Raw genomic sequence first — 13,638 nt, 5'->3', positions numbered from 1 at the left:
TCTTCAGCCCGACACTTAGGCTCTTTGAGCTTTAGTTTTCATTTTTGTGCACAGAAAGAACACAGTCTTTCCTGCCGGATTGAAGATTGTCAGGTTGAGATCCAATGTGAAGATGGCCGGGCAGCCTTAGCTTGTGGTCACCACTGCAACAGCCAGCCCTGCCTCGGGCTCGAGAGGGACACAGCCGTTCTGGAGCTGGACCCCTTCCCCAGCTGTCACGAGACACTGAACGTGGGATGATCCCAGCAAACAAGTGAACAATTCAGTAAGAAATGTCCTGTGCCCAGGGAGGCACGCGGGAGGAGGATGCCTGGTGTGTTGACGTGCCAGGCAGTGCTGGGCCAGGCCTCCTTCAGAAGCTCTCAATGCCATCTTCTCCACGCTCTAGGGACGGGGAGGGCAGGGACTCCAGGACGGGTGAAGGCCGCCGGGTACTGGGTCTGGGTGTGAGTGCCTCTCTGCTTCCACCCTGGTGTCCTCACTCCCTCATGGGTCCCTTGGAGGCCTGGCCAGGTACAGGCACTTTTGTCTGTGCTGAGGCATCTTGGGTAAGGGTGACTGGTGTTTAAGAAACTCCATGTGCCAGGAGATACTCAGAGAGACAGACAATGACGATACAAGATGGTAGATGTTAGAGCAGTGGCAAGCCAGGAGTGCCGAGAAGACACCGAAGCCAGAGCCACCAGCCAGAGCCACCAACCCTGCCAGGGTCAGCAAAGGCCACTGGCGGTGGCGCTTCTCTCTTAGGGCTGATGGTGGGAGGGAACCCGGAAGGAGTTTGCTGGAGCAACATGAATGCAACGTGGTCTCATTTCCTCTTCTTCTGGCCCCTCCTTGTGTCTCCATCTTTGGATCATTCCTTTGATGTCTTTTCTGTTCTCCTATTTTTTTTCTCTTTCAGCTTCTCCATTTGTTTTTTAAATTTGTAGCAATAAAGGCCAGAAAAGCTGGGTGTGGTGGCTCACTCCTATAATCCTAGCACTTCTGGAGGCCGAGGCTGGCAGATTGCCTGAGCTTGGGGGTTCGAGACCAGCCTGGGCAACACAATGAAACCCTGTCTCTACTAAAATACAAAAAAAAAATTAGCTGGGTGTGGCGGGTGTCTGTAGTCCCAGCTACTTAGGAGGCTGAGGCAGGAGAATTGCTTGAACCTAGGAGACGGAGGTTGCAGTGAGCCAAGATCGCACCACTGCACTCCAGCCTGGGCGACACAGCAAGACTCCGTCTCAAAAACAAACAAACAAAAAAAACACAAGAAAAAAATTAAAGATATATTTTATATTATGAGAAAGGTTTATGATCTGTTGCCTTAATAGAAGAAACAGAAGAATATCAACTCCCGCCTCTGCCGACCCCCCAGAAACCTCACAAAACTAAGTCCGGTTGGTTTTGACTTATACGTGGTGTTTTGGCTGCGCTTTTCTCTGCTAAGGTACTCCTCTCCACTCCAGCCTGGCCTCTTGTTCTTTTAAATATCGGTTCGCCTGAGAGCAGGGTGGCAGCATTTTATGACCTTGTTCATTACACAAAGGCTGGCCTGAAGCACTGCTGTATGGGCTACTCGTGAGCCCAGAGTTACAGGATAGGACCCAGAGACAGGAGGATGCCAGGAGCCCTTTCAGGGAGCCTGGGTGTGCAGTGTGGCCCAGGGAGCCTGGGTGTGCAGTGTGGCCCTCTCTGGGGGAATTTGGGGTTCTCAGGAGGGGTATAAGAACTGGAAGCCACAGACTATAAGCTTGGACCCATAGCCCAGCGCTGGCAAAGGCAATGTCAGACTTCCCTGCGCCAGCAAAACCTGCACCAGCGTGGGAGGCCTCCACAAGGCTATCCCCACTGCCCTCACCCACCACTCACCAGCCAGGGTCACACAGGAAACCGACATATGTGGAAGGGAGTGGAGCCACCTCCAAGACAGCAAAGCGAACCTGTCTTACTGACGTATCTAAAGAAAAACTCTTTCAGTGGAAGGAAAGCTAGAGGTGCTCTCAGATGATGGTGGGGTAGACTTAGCTCGGTGGTCTCCACATGGAGATGAAAGCAGAGGTGCTCTCAGATGATGGTGGGGTAAGACTTAGCTCAGTGGTCTCCACATGGAGATGAAAGCAGAGGTGCTCTCAGATGATGGTGGGGTAGACTTAGCTCGGTGGTCTCCACATGGAGATGAAAGCAGAGGTGCTCTCAGATGATGGTGGGGTAAGACTTAGCTCAGTGGTCTCCACATGGAGATGAAAGCAGAGGTAGTCTCAGAGGTGACCGTGTGGGACTTAGCTCAGTGTTCTCTGCATGGACAGGAAAGCAGAAGTGGTATCAGAGGTGACCATGGGGGACTTAGCTCGGTGGTCTCCACATGGAGAGGACCTGCCCCTTAGCTGGTGCCACTGAAGGTCTGAATAATAATAAAAAATAAATCCACAGCAGCATCCTCCTGGCTGAGCTCGTGGGCCCCTCGCTTTGCGGCAGGCATTCTCTCAAGCGTCATGCCTGTGCTCACGTGTTGAACTGCATGACTGTCTCTGTTGTGACTCGCTGTACCAGGCAGGAATGACCAGGGAGGGAAGGGGCTTCCACAGGCAGGAGCAGCCACGAATGTGATGTGGGCATCTGACTGCGAACTGGCTTTCTGGGTTAGGCTGTGGACACCCATCTCCGGAGCTCGTCTAATGTATGTCTGCCCCTCAGGGAGAGGTGAGCAGCCCGTGCGGGCACGTGGGACACAGCCAGGGTCTGTGAGCTCCTGGGGCCAAGGCCAGAGCCTAGAGAGTGGTGCAGTGAAGTGACCCAAGTGGCAAAGGACCAGTGAGGCCTTGGGTACCAGCTGGGGGTTCCCCAGGAGACACCGCAGGACTCAGCACTGGGGTTCCCTAGCAAGGGGATGAGGGGTGGGGTGTGGTGGGAGGAGAGGCGGCATGAACTCTGAAGGGAACTGGGATTGGCAGGCACACGGTTCCGCCACACGCCAGCGGAGCAACCTTCATACCATTTCCTAAAGTGCTTACGGCCTCAGTTTCCTCCTGCGTGTGATGCACAGGCCGGAGTGCGGGATACCCCTGAAATGCCACAACCCCACTGTCATCCAGGTCAGATTCCAGAGCACTCACTGCACGCCTGCTCCACCCTGAGGTCATGAGCCCCCTGCCCAGCTGGGAGGGTGGGATTGGCAGAAGGAGGGAGGGTCCTCTGAGGATTGGAAAAGGAGCCCACACCGTTCCTACGGTGCAGAAGGCCCCGTCCAAGCTGGGTTCGGTTATGCACTCTGTCTGTTCACACGTGACAGAGACAATTCACTTTTCCAGACGCCGATGCAAAAATGCCTAACTCCATGTACGTCTGTTTGTAACTAAGTGCAAGGATTCTGTGTTTAAATAAGAAAAATATTTTAATACGAAAATCATGGCGTCTCTTGTAATCATCACGCTAAGCCCCAAGAGCACCAAGCATAAAGAGGGTTCAACTCCTCACACGTCTGCGTTCTCGTTTGCATCCCAGCCCCGCTTTCTGAGGTGGGGACGCGGGATGGGGAGGAGGCTGCCGGGAAATGCCTGGCCTGGACACTTGCCTTGTGTCCCAAGCCCTCAGGCACTGCCTTCTTCCGCATTCCGGGACCTCTGAACCAACCTGGGGACAGGGGTCCACGTGGGGAACAGCCACCATAGCACGGAAGAGGGTCGGGGCAGGCTCACCATGAGCACACCGAAAGACCACCAGTCGGCGCTCTGCGTGTGTCCTCGCCGGTTCACCACCTCGGGGGCCATGTACTCGATTGTCCCGCAGAAGGAGTACGCTCTCTTGTCGTGGTCAATGGCCTCCTTACTCAGGCCGAAATCTACATGCAAACAAAGCACACACACTGCCTCGGTCTCTGGGTGTGTTCGGGGGTACCCACACAGGTGGGCATCAGTGTCCTTCTGTGGGCTCTGCCCCCTTTCCAGGTGGGTGTGGCAGAGCCCTGCTCAGCGAAAGCAGGACCACGTGAGCTTGCCTTCGGGCAACAGGGAACTGATACAAATGGGGTGTCCTGAGATTAGAGGAGCTGTTTCCAGTTTGACTGAACTTGCCGGTGGCTTAGATAGAAACAGGGAGGGCACTCACGTGGCCACCACCACAGTCCAGGGAGTGAGGAGGAGGCAGGGACAGCATCAGTGAGGACAGCAGTGCAGGCCGCACTCCAGCGACACTCCACATGTCTGCCCTCAGGTTGGCACTGGGCATCAGCAAGACCCACATTGCAGGCCACACTCCAGCGAGACACCAGATGTCTGCCCTAAGGTCAGCACTGGGCACTGGGGCTCCTGAACTAAACACCCAGCAATGCTAACGAGCCCAGCAAACAGAGCTTGGCGGGGGAGAGGGAAAAGAAGGGGCCACTGGGGAAGCTGCATGGTTCTGGACGTTACGAAGATGTACAATGCCATAACCAGTCTATAGCTATAGAAAATTCTGCCAAATCAGAGACAAGCATCTGGCAAAGGGAAGGGTGGTCTAAATAAGAGGGCTTGGGCTTTGAGGTGGTCCCCAGTTACCAGGGCTGAGATGAAGCCACGGAGGCAGCCTGCTGTCTTTTACAAACCTGTGATCTTAATATGTCCCTCTTCATCCAGGAGGATGCTAAAAGAAAGGGAAAGAAAACAGATGATTTAGAAAGAGACCCAGCCTGCTGACGGGCACGCGGAGCTCAGAGGAGAGCTGCGGGGCAGCTGCGGGCGGATGTCTTCAGGGAGCCCTGATGAAGCTGGCCCAGGAGGTCCCCATGGCTTGTGCAGTGGGCTTTCCCATCGTGCCTCCCTTCTCCACAGCTCCCAGCTCAACAACGCATTTGGTGCCACACCTCCTGGACAAAGGGATGTGTGTTCTTGCAGCTGGCGGACTGCTGGCTTTAGACCTTCGTGGGTCCCCAGGGAAGGTCTGGAAGCCCTCCAGACTGCTGTGCACGAAGCACAGGTGGAGAGTGTCCTGGGACCGCCCTGGCCTGTGGAGACCCAGAGCCTCGCAGAAGGAATGTTTCTGCACTCGGGATGCCTTTGATGTCCAAAGACCCCCTTCTTCTCCCATGTATCCTCCCCTGATCCCAGCCCTGGCTCTTGAGCCCTATCCCAGGTGAAGCCTGCACAAGCAGGGGCCATGGCACCAAGGAGCTTCAGGCTTCAGCAGGTACATCTTGGGATGAGACCTGCTCCCCGCTTGGCACCCCTGCGGGCCAGTGGGTCCCTGTCTTGTTCCCTGCCAAGCCCTTGTCACGCCACGTGCCTGATATGAGAGCTGCCTTTGCTCCTCCCAGGTATCCTGCCGTGGGGTGGACCCCGCATAGAGAATAGAGGCAGGGTCCGTAGAGGGCTGGGTGCAGGCGTAAATCCCTTCTTCCCTGAACGTGAGGCTGGAGTCTGGGCTGTGATACCTTGACACCCCTGTGGCCCCAAACTTTCCCTATTTATGTATTTATTTGGCTGTAATTAAATCCTGTTCTTCCAGATGCTGGGAGGTACCAGCCTCGCCCTAAAGGGACCAGGAAGTGGGCTGGAAACAGGCAAGGCTTGGAGGATTAATCTGTGACACCTTTATAGAAACCTGTGAAAGGAAGGAGAGCCTGACTCGCTACAGCACAGCGGAGCCCGGAAGACATCATGCTCGACGAAATAAGCCCATCCCGAAACATCAGGTGTTATATGATTTTACAAATATAAAATGTATGGACCCTAGAGGAGTCGGAGTCACAGAGATGGAAAGTAGATGGTGGGTGCCGGGGGCTGGGGAGCTACTGTGCATACTGTGCAGGGGGCCAGAGCTTCAGTTCTGCAAGATGAAACAGTTCTGGAGATGGACAGCGGGGATGGTGGTCCAGCAATGGGAATGTGCTTAATGCCACTGAACTGGGCACTTAAACGTGGTTAAAACTGTAAAAGTCTTGTGTATTTTTCTACAATTAAAAAAAATCTGCCACGGAGTTAAAAAAACAAAACCTACTATTTTCTGGAAATGGGAAGGAAAAGTTACAGCATATCATTAAGATAACAATTTATAATGAACAAGGCAAATGTTTTCATATTTGCCTTTTGGGCATATTCAATCTTTGCCCAGAATTAAGCACCTTTCAAGATTAATTTTCTAATAATTCTAATTGAACAACACAACCTTTTCCTTCAAGTCTGCAATTAAATAAGGCTAGTTTTAGCTATAGGATCATGCTGACCTTCAGGAGTAACGAGAACCGGCACTCCGGGCCTGAGTAGATGCACGGGGTGTGCGTCTAACACACAGGCATCAACAGCCAGGGCCACGGGAGGAGGAGCAGTGGCAACGTCCACACAGACTCACAACACAGACTCACAACACAGACTCACAACACAGACTCACAACACAGGACTCCAACTTAGAGGGTAATTAACACGAGGTTAACTTCTGGGATGACCTTTGCAAGGACCCAAGGTGACAGGCCAGGCTCTGCAATCACCCCCCAATTAGGGAGGGGTGAAAGGGGAGGCCCAGGGCTCGGCACCACGGGGTTCTTCTAGGTCAGACCCACTTTGAAATGGAAATCTGGCCTTGTGCTGTAGCTCTTGGGGGGAGACAGCAGCTGCTAGGAGGCTACTCTCTTCATGGGATTACTCCAGATAAAGTCTTTTATGATTCTACGTTGAGCATCCCTTATCTGAAATGTCTGAGACCAGTGTTTAGGATTTGGGGATTTTGGAATATTTACTTATATATAATGAGATATGTTGGAGATGGGCCACAAGTCTGAGCACAAAATTCATTTATGTTTCATATATGCCTTCTACACATCACCTGGAGCTAATTTACAGAATATTTTAAATAATTTTGTGTATGAAATCACGTTTGTGTTAAGTGCTTATGTGTGGAATTTTCCACTGGGGGGTGTCACATTGGGGCTCAAAAAGTTTTGGATTTTGGAGCATTTCAGATTTTGGACTTTCAGATGAGGGATGCTCCAGCTGTATTTACACACGTATTCAACTCACATGTGCAGCTGTGGCTTTCCACAGACTGGTGGTGAAGTCAGATCATCAAGCACATGGGCAAATGCATTTTACATCCTGTGGTGGATATGGGATGTGACCTGGTTTCTGGGTAAACCCAGCTGTTTCCCATAAATGACAGCTGCATCTGACACCACCAGCTTCAGAGCAGGGCTTGTCTTTTCTCAGTACCACGCAGGTGACAGGGCAGGCATGTGGAGTAGCAGCTGAGACCTGAGACCTGTTTGCAGACCCCAGGGCCCCCTTGGTCTTAGCTCACAGGCTCGGGGCTGCCTGGTGGTACCCAAGGCTGGTCAGTCTCACCAGGCCACCAGGTGATGCCTCATCTAGGGGCGGCTGTGGGCCCTGGTCTGGGTGGGTGGCATTAATCAGCCCCTCAGGGCAGTGAAGAGTGAGTGAGATAATCAGCTACTTCACCTCAGGGATACTGCTGAGGTCAACTCAACCTAAAATACCATCCTCCAAATCTCGTCTTTCCTAAGTGGATCACTCCTAGTTATGTGTCGGGTCTACAAAGAAAATGTAAAAACAACAACAACACAAGGAAAATGGGAACACTATTATTTTGGAGGGACTTTATTGTTCAAAAATTTAGAACAGATTAGCAAAATATCCTAGAAATCATAGCCTCATGGGTCACCATTGCCAAGGATACACAAATCTCAGTGGACTCAGGGAATTCTGGGGCCATTGTCTTTTAGATACGTTCTTGGGCGAGCTGATCTGACTGGGTACCTAGAGGTGGGGTCGACGCGTAACTGAGTAGAGGTTCATTGACCACATTCGGGGGGCTTCCTGAAGTAGATGAAAGGGCTTCCTGAATCTGGAGGACGGCGGGGAAGGGATGACAGAGGAGGAGAAACTGCCCTGGAGGTAGCCATGTTTGAGATGGTCCCCAGTGGCCAGATGAGCCTCACCCAGGAGAGAGGGCGGGAATGTGGGTCAGGGTGGTGGGCGTGCCCTTCTCCAGCTCTGGCTTCCTGTACATCACAGACACACACCTGAGCCTGGCCTCCCTCAGGCCTTATGAGCGTCAGGTGGGAACGGGCCTGGGCGTTTCCTATGCAAATCAGCAAGGCCACACCTCCACCCGATGGCTGAGCCAGTCCTGCCGGCACACGAGTCTACCCAGTCTGCTCTCTGATACGTCCTCATTTAGGAAATAAATATCTAGCAGCGGCTACCAACACGGGCCAGCAAAAAACACGGAGCTGATGGGCGTGGGGAAGTCAGCCCTGGTTTTTTCTCACTTACTTCTCAGGCTTCAGATCTCTGTAGATGATCCCCAGGCCGTGGAGATGGTCTAAAGCCAAGGCCAGTTCAGCCAGGTAGAACTTGACATCCTCCTCTGTGAACATGACCTAGTAAGAAAAAAACAAACAAAAACATTTAACTTGTTTTATGGCTGGTGTGTTTTAAAGAACGCTGCCAGAGAGACGGAGAGTCCACACTGGGGTCGGTTTGCTCTGTGGAACGCTGTGGCCCCCCACAGTGGTCTTCTGACTCTTCTCATAGAAAAGTAAGTTCCCTCTGCAGTTCTAAGATCAGTGGATGGAGACGAGGGCTTCCTGCAAAGGTGACTCATGCCGCCTTGAGAGTGGGGTGCTGAGATTCAGCCTCTCCTCTCTATGTCCTTCTCGCCCCTGCAAGTCATTTGGCTCTGGAGTAGGTTTCTGGGTTTATGTTCCAATATGAGTGCTAATGATGTGAATTCATAACAAGTTTAACACAAGTAACTCTGTGAGGGCTTGATGAGGTGACTGAAAATGGGTCTCGAATCACTTTCCCCATGGATTATCTATCTCCACTCCTTGGGTTGATGCAAACTAGTAGCCTGCGTAACCTGCTGTCAACTCAAAGTGGGATTGGTTCTACCAAAGACCACCCACAGGTGGTGCAGAGTCGGCTATGGGTGCCCCAAGCCGAGGGGGCGGGACGGGGAGGGGTCTGGGTGTTGGGGTGGGCGGCCACATTCCAGGATCCCATGTGGCAGGGACAGCTCAGGGCTTGGAGGTGATCAGGCAGGGATGGCCTAAGTGTCCATGTGCTGGGGGCTCACTCAGGCCAGCCGAAATATGCATGAGGCCTCGGAGCCCAACAGACCCCAAAGCCATCGTCCCACAATGACTCATCCCCACCCTCGACTTGTTAGAATCAGCACATAGTTTTTGTAGACCCCCTTACAAGGAAGCCAAATCATGCCCACAAGCCATTTTCTATATTCGTCAGGAGAAATCAACATTATGGAGACTACAAGTCCGCATGATTACTGAATTATCAGCACACAGCCAGAAGGCTGCCCAGCAAGCACAAAACTAGAAGGGTGGCCAGGGTGCCTGAATGGTGAGTGGCGTCAGGCTGATGGCTGGGCACACACTTCACACAGGGGGTTCCTCCACGGGGCTGGACATGCAGGCTCCACGTCCCGACAGTGGCCAGTGGGTGCCAGCCACCTGCCAGTCCCCTGAGTCCCTGTCCTCCTTTCCACGCTTGGCCAGCGCCTTTCCCGGATGTATGTTCCAGCCACCCGCCAGCCCCCCGAGTCCCTGTCCTCCTTTCCACGCTTGGCCAGCGCCTTTCCCGGATGTATGTTCCAGCCACCCGCCAGCCCCCCGAGTCCCTGTCCTCCGTTCCACGCTTGGCCAGCGCCTTTCCCGGATGTATGTTTCAGCCACCCGCCAGCCCCCCGAGTCCCTGTCCTCCGTTCCACGCTTGGCCAGCGCCTTTCCCGGATGGATGTTCCAGCCACCCGCCAGTCCCCCGAGTCCCTGTCCTCCTTTCCACGCTTGGCCAGCGCCTTTCCCGGATGTATGTTCCAGCCACCCGCCAGCCCCCTGAGTCCCTGTCCTCCGTTCCACACTTGGCCAGCGCCTTTCCCGGATGTATGTTCCAGCCACCCGCCAGCCCCCTGAGTCCCTGTCCTCCGTTCCACACTTGGCCAGCGCCTTTCCCGGATGTATGTTCCAGCCACCCTCCAGCCCCCTGAGTCCCTGTCCTCCATTCCACGCTTGGCCAGCGCCTTTCCCGGATGGATGTTTCTTTTCTAGGTTGGTTCACGTGCTCAGTGGACTGGCTGACAGCACATTCTGCTGGTGGCCTGGTTCTTTCCTCTGACTTGGCATATCCACATGTGGCCCACCATGGGTTGTGTGTACAATTTAGAGCTCAGAGGCAAACCTGCCTTTCCACTCCCCCAGCTCTTAGTGTAACCCCCAAGGACAAAAGCAGGACATTTCTCCATAGAAAGGAAACACCTCATGGTGTGAGTCCTGCAGGTTCACTGGCACAGTGACCATCCCCGTAAGATGCTGGGCCCTGTACTTGCTGAATGAGGACCCAAGGAAAAGACATTCCGCAGGTTCCCACCAACTCCACGAATCTGTGGTGCCTGCCCTGGACAACTTTCCGCCTACTCTGAAATAAAGGCCCTCAGGGGAGACACATTCCCACGTGAGAGTTGCTGGGCTTTTCGCTGATTACTGTTGTCTTTTTGGTCAGGGCGCCCAACCACAGGCGTGTCATAGCAGTTGCTGGACAAAACCAGACCCCAAATGGACTGACTCCCTGTGGATGAGAGGGGAGGGGACAAACCAACAGATGATACCACATGAGGAATGGGCAGATGCCAGGCTCCAGCATCTTTGGAAACGGGCGCACAGCAGGTGGCACAGGAAGGGGCCAAAGGGCTTCGTGTAGAGATTGGATCAGGTTCTCCCAGCCTAGTGTTTTTCCTCCGTGCACGGAGTCCCACAGATACGTGCACCACTGCCCGAGGGACTGATAGACGCAGAGGGACAGGGCAGCCATGGTCTCTGGGACCCTCTGGGCCCGCCTCACGAGCAGCTCTGCCTTGGTTTACTGTTCTTCTGGGGCTTTGTGCAAGACAGAGGGGTCTCCTGCTGAAAAGGGGAAGGTGGGGAAAAGGGAGTGGGGAGCGTGAAGGCCACTGTTGCTGTGAAAGCACCTTGGCCACTCCTCCTTTGTGTACAAGACAAACAAGCAGGATCGTCAGAATGGAAAGCCTGGCACTGGCACTGCCATGGGCGGAATATGCCTTTTGCCATACCATGAAGTGGGGTGCTTTTCATGTCAATCAGGGCCACGGGGCTCTCGGGATGCGGTAAAGTTGCATCCTGGAGAGTTCCCACCTAAGGCACTGGAGGTCAAGGAGAAGCCCTGGGGTGTGCAGTAAACAGCGCCAATGTGCGGCGGCTTAGCAATACCTCCCTCTTCCCAGGACGGAAAGTCAGACCCTGTGAGTCTTTCCCAGCCGCTCCTATCCACTGACCTGCGCCTTCCATCTGCTCTAGCCGAGAGGTCAACAGTGTGACTTATGGTACTGGAGCTGCAGGGGCACTGCTGGTGTCACCTGAGACGATTGCTAGGGCCACTTGTGCAGCTTCCTTAGAACCAGCCAGCAATGCACACAGCACACTAAACACACACACACACACCCCACATCACACATAGCACACACCATACATACCACATACAGCATACACGCACACCAACACACATACACACAACCCTACACATGCACACAGCATGCCCAACACACACACACACCCCCATCACACATAGCACACGCCACACATACCACATACAGCATACACACACAGCTCATACATATACACACCCTACACAGGCACACAGGATGTCAAACACACACACACGCCCCATCACACAAAGCACATACCACATATAGCACACACACCCCCACACACATACAAACCCCACACATACACACATCCTACATATGCACACATGCACACAGCATACCACACACCCCACACATAGCATACCACACACACCAACCCCACACATGTACACAGCATGCCAAACACACCCCCCACATATACACATAGTACACACACCACACACAGCACACATCACATACACCACAAATCACACACCTGACGTATACACACAACACACATCACACACATACCACACACTTATCCCACATGACACATGCACAACCCAAACATGCACACACACTCATATTCATACACACCATGCACACACAACCCCACACACCATGCACACACCCCCACACACCACGCACACGCAAACACACACACCGCACACATGCACGCGCGCTCACACACCCCCCTGCAAACCCCACACATGCACACGCAGTCTCACCCACACACCCCCACATCACACATGCACACTTGCACACATACGTACACCCCTCCCACACACGCACTCTTGCACGCACTCACACATGCACCCCACACACACACACGCACTCTCATACACACTCACACATGTACCCCACACACACACGCACTCTCATACACACTCACACATGCACCCCACACACACACGCACTCTTGCACGTGCTCATCTCCTCTCAGTGCTCTCCACCCCTCCTTCCCTCTAGTCCTAGACAGAAGCTCCTGCCCGCCTCCTGTATAATGTGGTGGCTGCTCACCTCTTTGGAGAGCCGGGTGAAGAGGTCCCCTCCCCGCAGGAAGTCCAGGATCAGGTAGAGCTTTCCTTCTGTCTGAAAGGCTGTGGGGGAGAGAGACCCGCATTTTGGCAGGTTGTCGAATGTCCTGTGGCTCTGGCTTCTCCCTGCTCAAGGTGCCGCTTACTCCGGGAGGCTGAGCGACTTGAGAAATGGCAGGACCCCGCATCCAGTAGAGGGGGTCTGACACTGTGAGGGCTGCCCCTCTCTCACTGTTTTAGGGGGTCTTGAGATTTTTTTCATCTTTCTTTTTTCTCCCCTCCTTCCCTTTTTCAATTGCAAAGGAATTGAAAGATACACGGGGAGAAAGATGTGCATATTCAAGCTGTTGTCGTTGCTGGCTTTCGTCGTAATGCATTAGTGAGCAGCCTGAAGGTGGCTCTGCTTCGGAGGACGTGTCCTTTCTGCCCTATGGAAGTGCCTTCTTCCTACAGAACTCCACTCTGGTACCAGGGAACCCCCTGCCTTCCTCTCTCGGCAGTTCTGGTGACGGGTCGGCCCAGTTATTTGTACATCAAGACAATGGGGCTCACGTCCGAGGTCTGGTCACTGTGAGCTGCAACTACAGACTTTCTGTTTCAGGCCACAGGCAGGCTACACAGCTCCTGCCCACCCTCAGCAAGGACCTGCCTCTGTTGAGAGGGCGCATGAGCACGGGAGGGTCTAGAGAAGCCCGTCACCATCGCTGCTGTGACAATGACTGCTGCGGCAGCACTGGTGAGGCACCGCGTGGTGTCTATTTTATCTACATAGGAGGTGTGGCTGGAAGGGATCCCAATATCCCTGCATACTAGAAAACGTTTTATTTTCTAAAAGTAAATGCGAGAAACATCATAAATGTGGGGGTTTTGGAAACACAGCCTCTAGCTAGAAAGCCCTCTGCCAGAACTGTGTAAACTGAGTGCGCATTAAATGCTTCATCCTGGGCTTGATAGGCAGGTGGAGATGCTGGGTCACCACCGAGGTGATGTGGAGGTCTGTTTAAAGCTCTTTGTAGGACACTCAGTTCTTAAATTTCTTCAGAAAACACGCTAGCAAGTAACATAAATGACCTGTGGGATGGGACGTGACACCAGCCGCTGGGCAGCAGTGGAGAGGACAGAGTTTTGGAAAGCCAGCCTCTGCGACCTCCTCTGCCAGGAGGCAGAGGTTTGCAACTGCACTGTCCATGGC

At 53.5% G+C, this 13,638-nt stretch overlaps 1 protein-coding gene across 8 annotated transcripts in view; it reads right to left on the bottom strand.

The window, feature by feature from the left end:
- The window catches only part of RPS6KA2 (ribosomal protein S6 kinase A2), a 451,568-nt gene that overhangs the window by 80,790 nt on the left and 357,140 nt on the right, over positions 1-13,638 (bottom strand). For all 8 annotated transcript variants that reach the window (XM_045390398.3, XM_045390397.3, XM_045390400.3 and 5 more), the window contains 4 exons: positions 12,430-12,509; positions 8,247-8,353; positions 4,568-4,605; positions 3,681-3,823 (listed from right to left, as the gene is read on the bottom strand). In XM_045390398.3, the coding sequence (XP_045246333.1) occupies positions 3,681-3,823; positions 4,568-4,605; positions 8,247-8,353; positions 12,430-12,509 (368 nt within the window). The remainder of the gene's footprint in view (positions 1-3,680; positions 3,824-4,567; positions 4,606-8,246; positions 8,354-12,429; positions 12,510-13,638) is intronic.

Source organism: Macaca fascicularis, chromosome 4 (genome assembly GCF_037993035.2).
Source record: "Macaca fascicularis isolate 582-1 chromosome 4, T2T-MFA8v1.1".
Taxonomy (NCBI): domain Eukaryota; kingdom Metazoa; phylum Chordata; class Mammalia; order Primates; family Cercopithecidae; genus Macaca; species Macaca fascicularis.
Note: the sequence above shows the minus strand (reverse complement) of the source record. Positions and strands in the feature narration are given on the sequence as shown.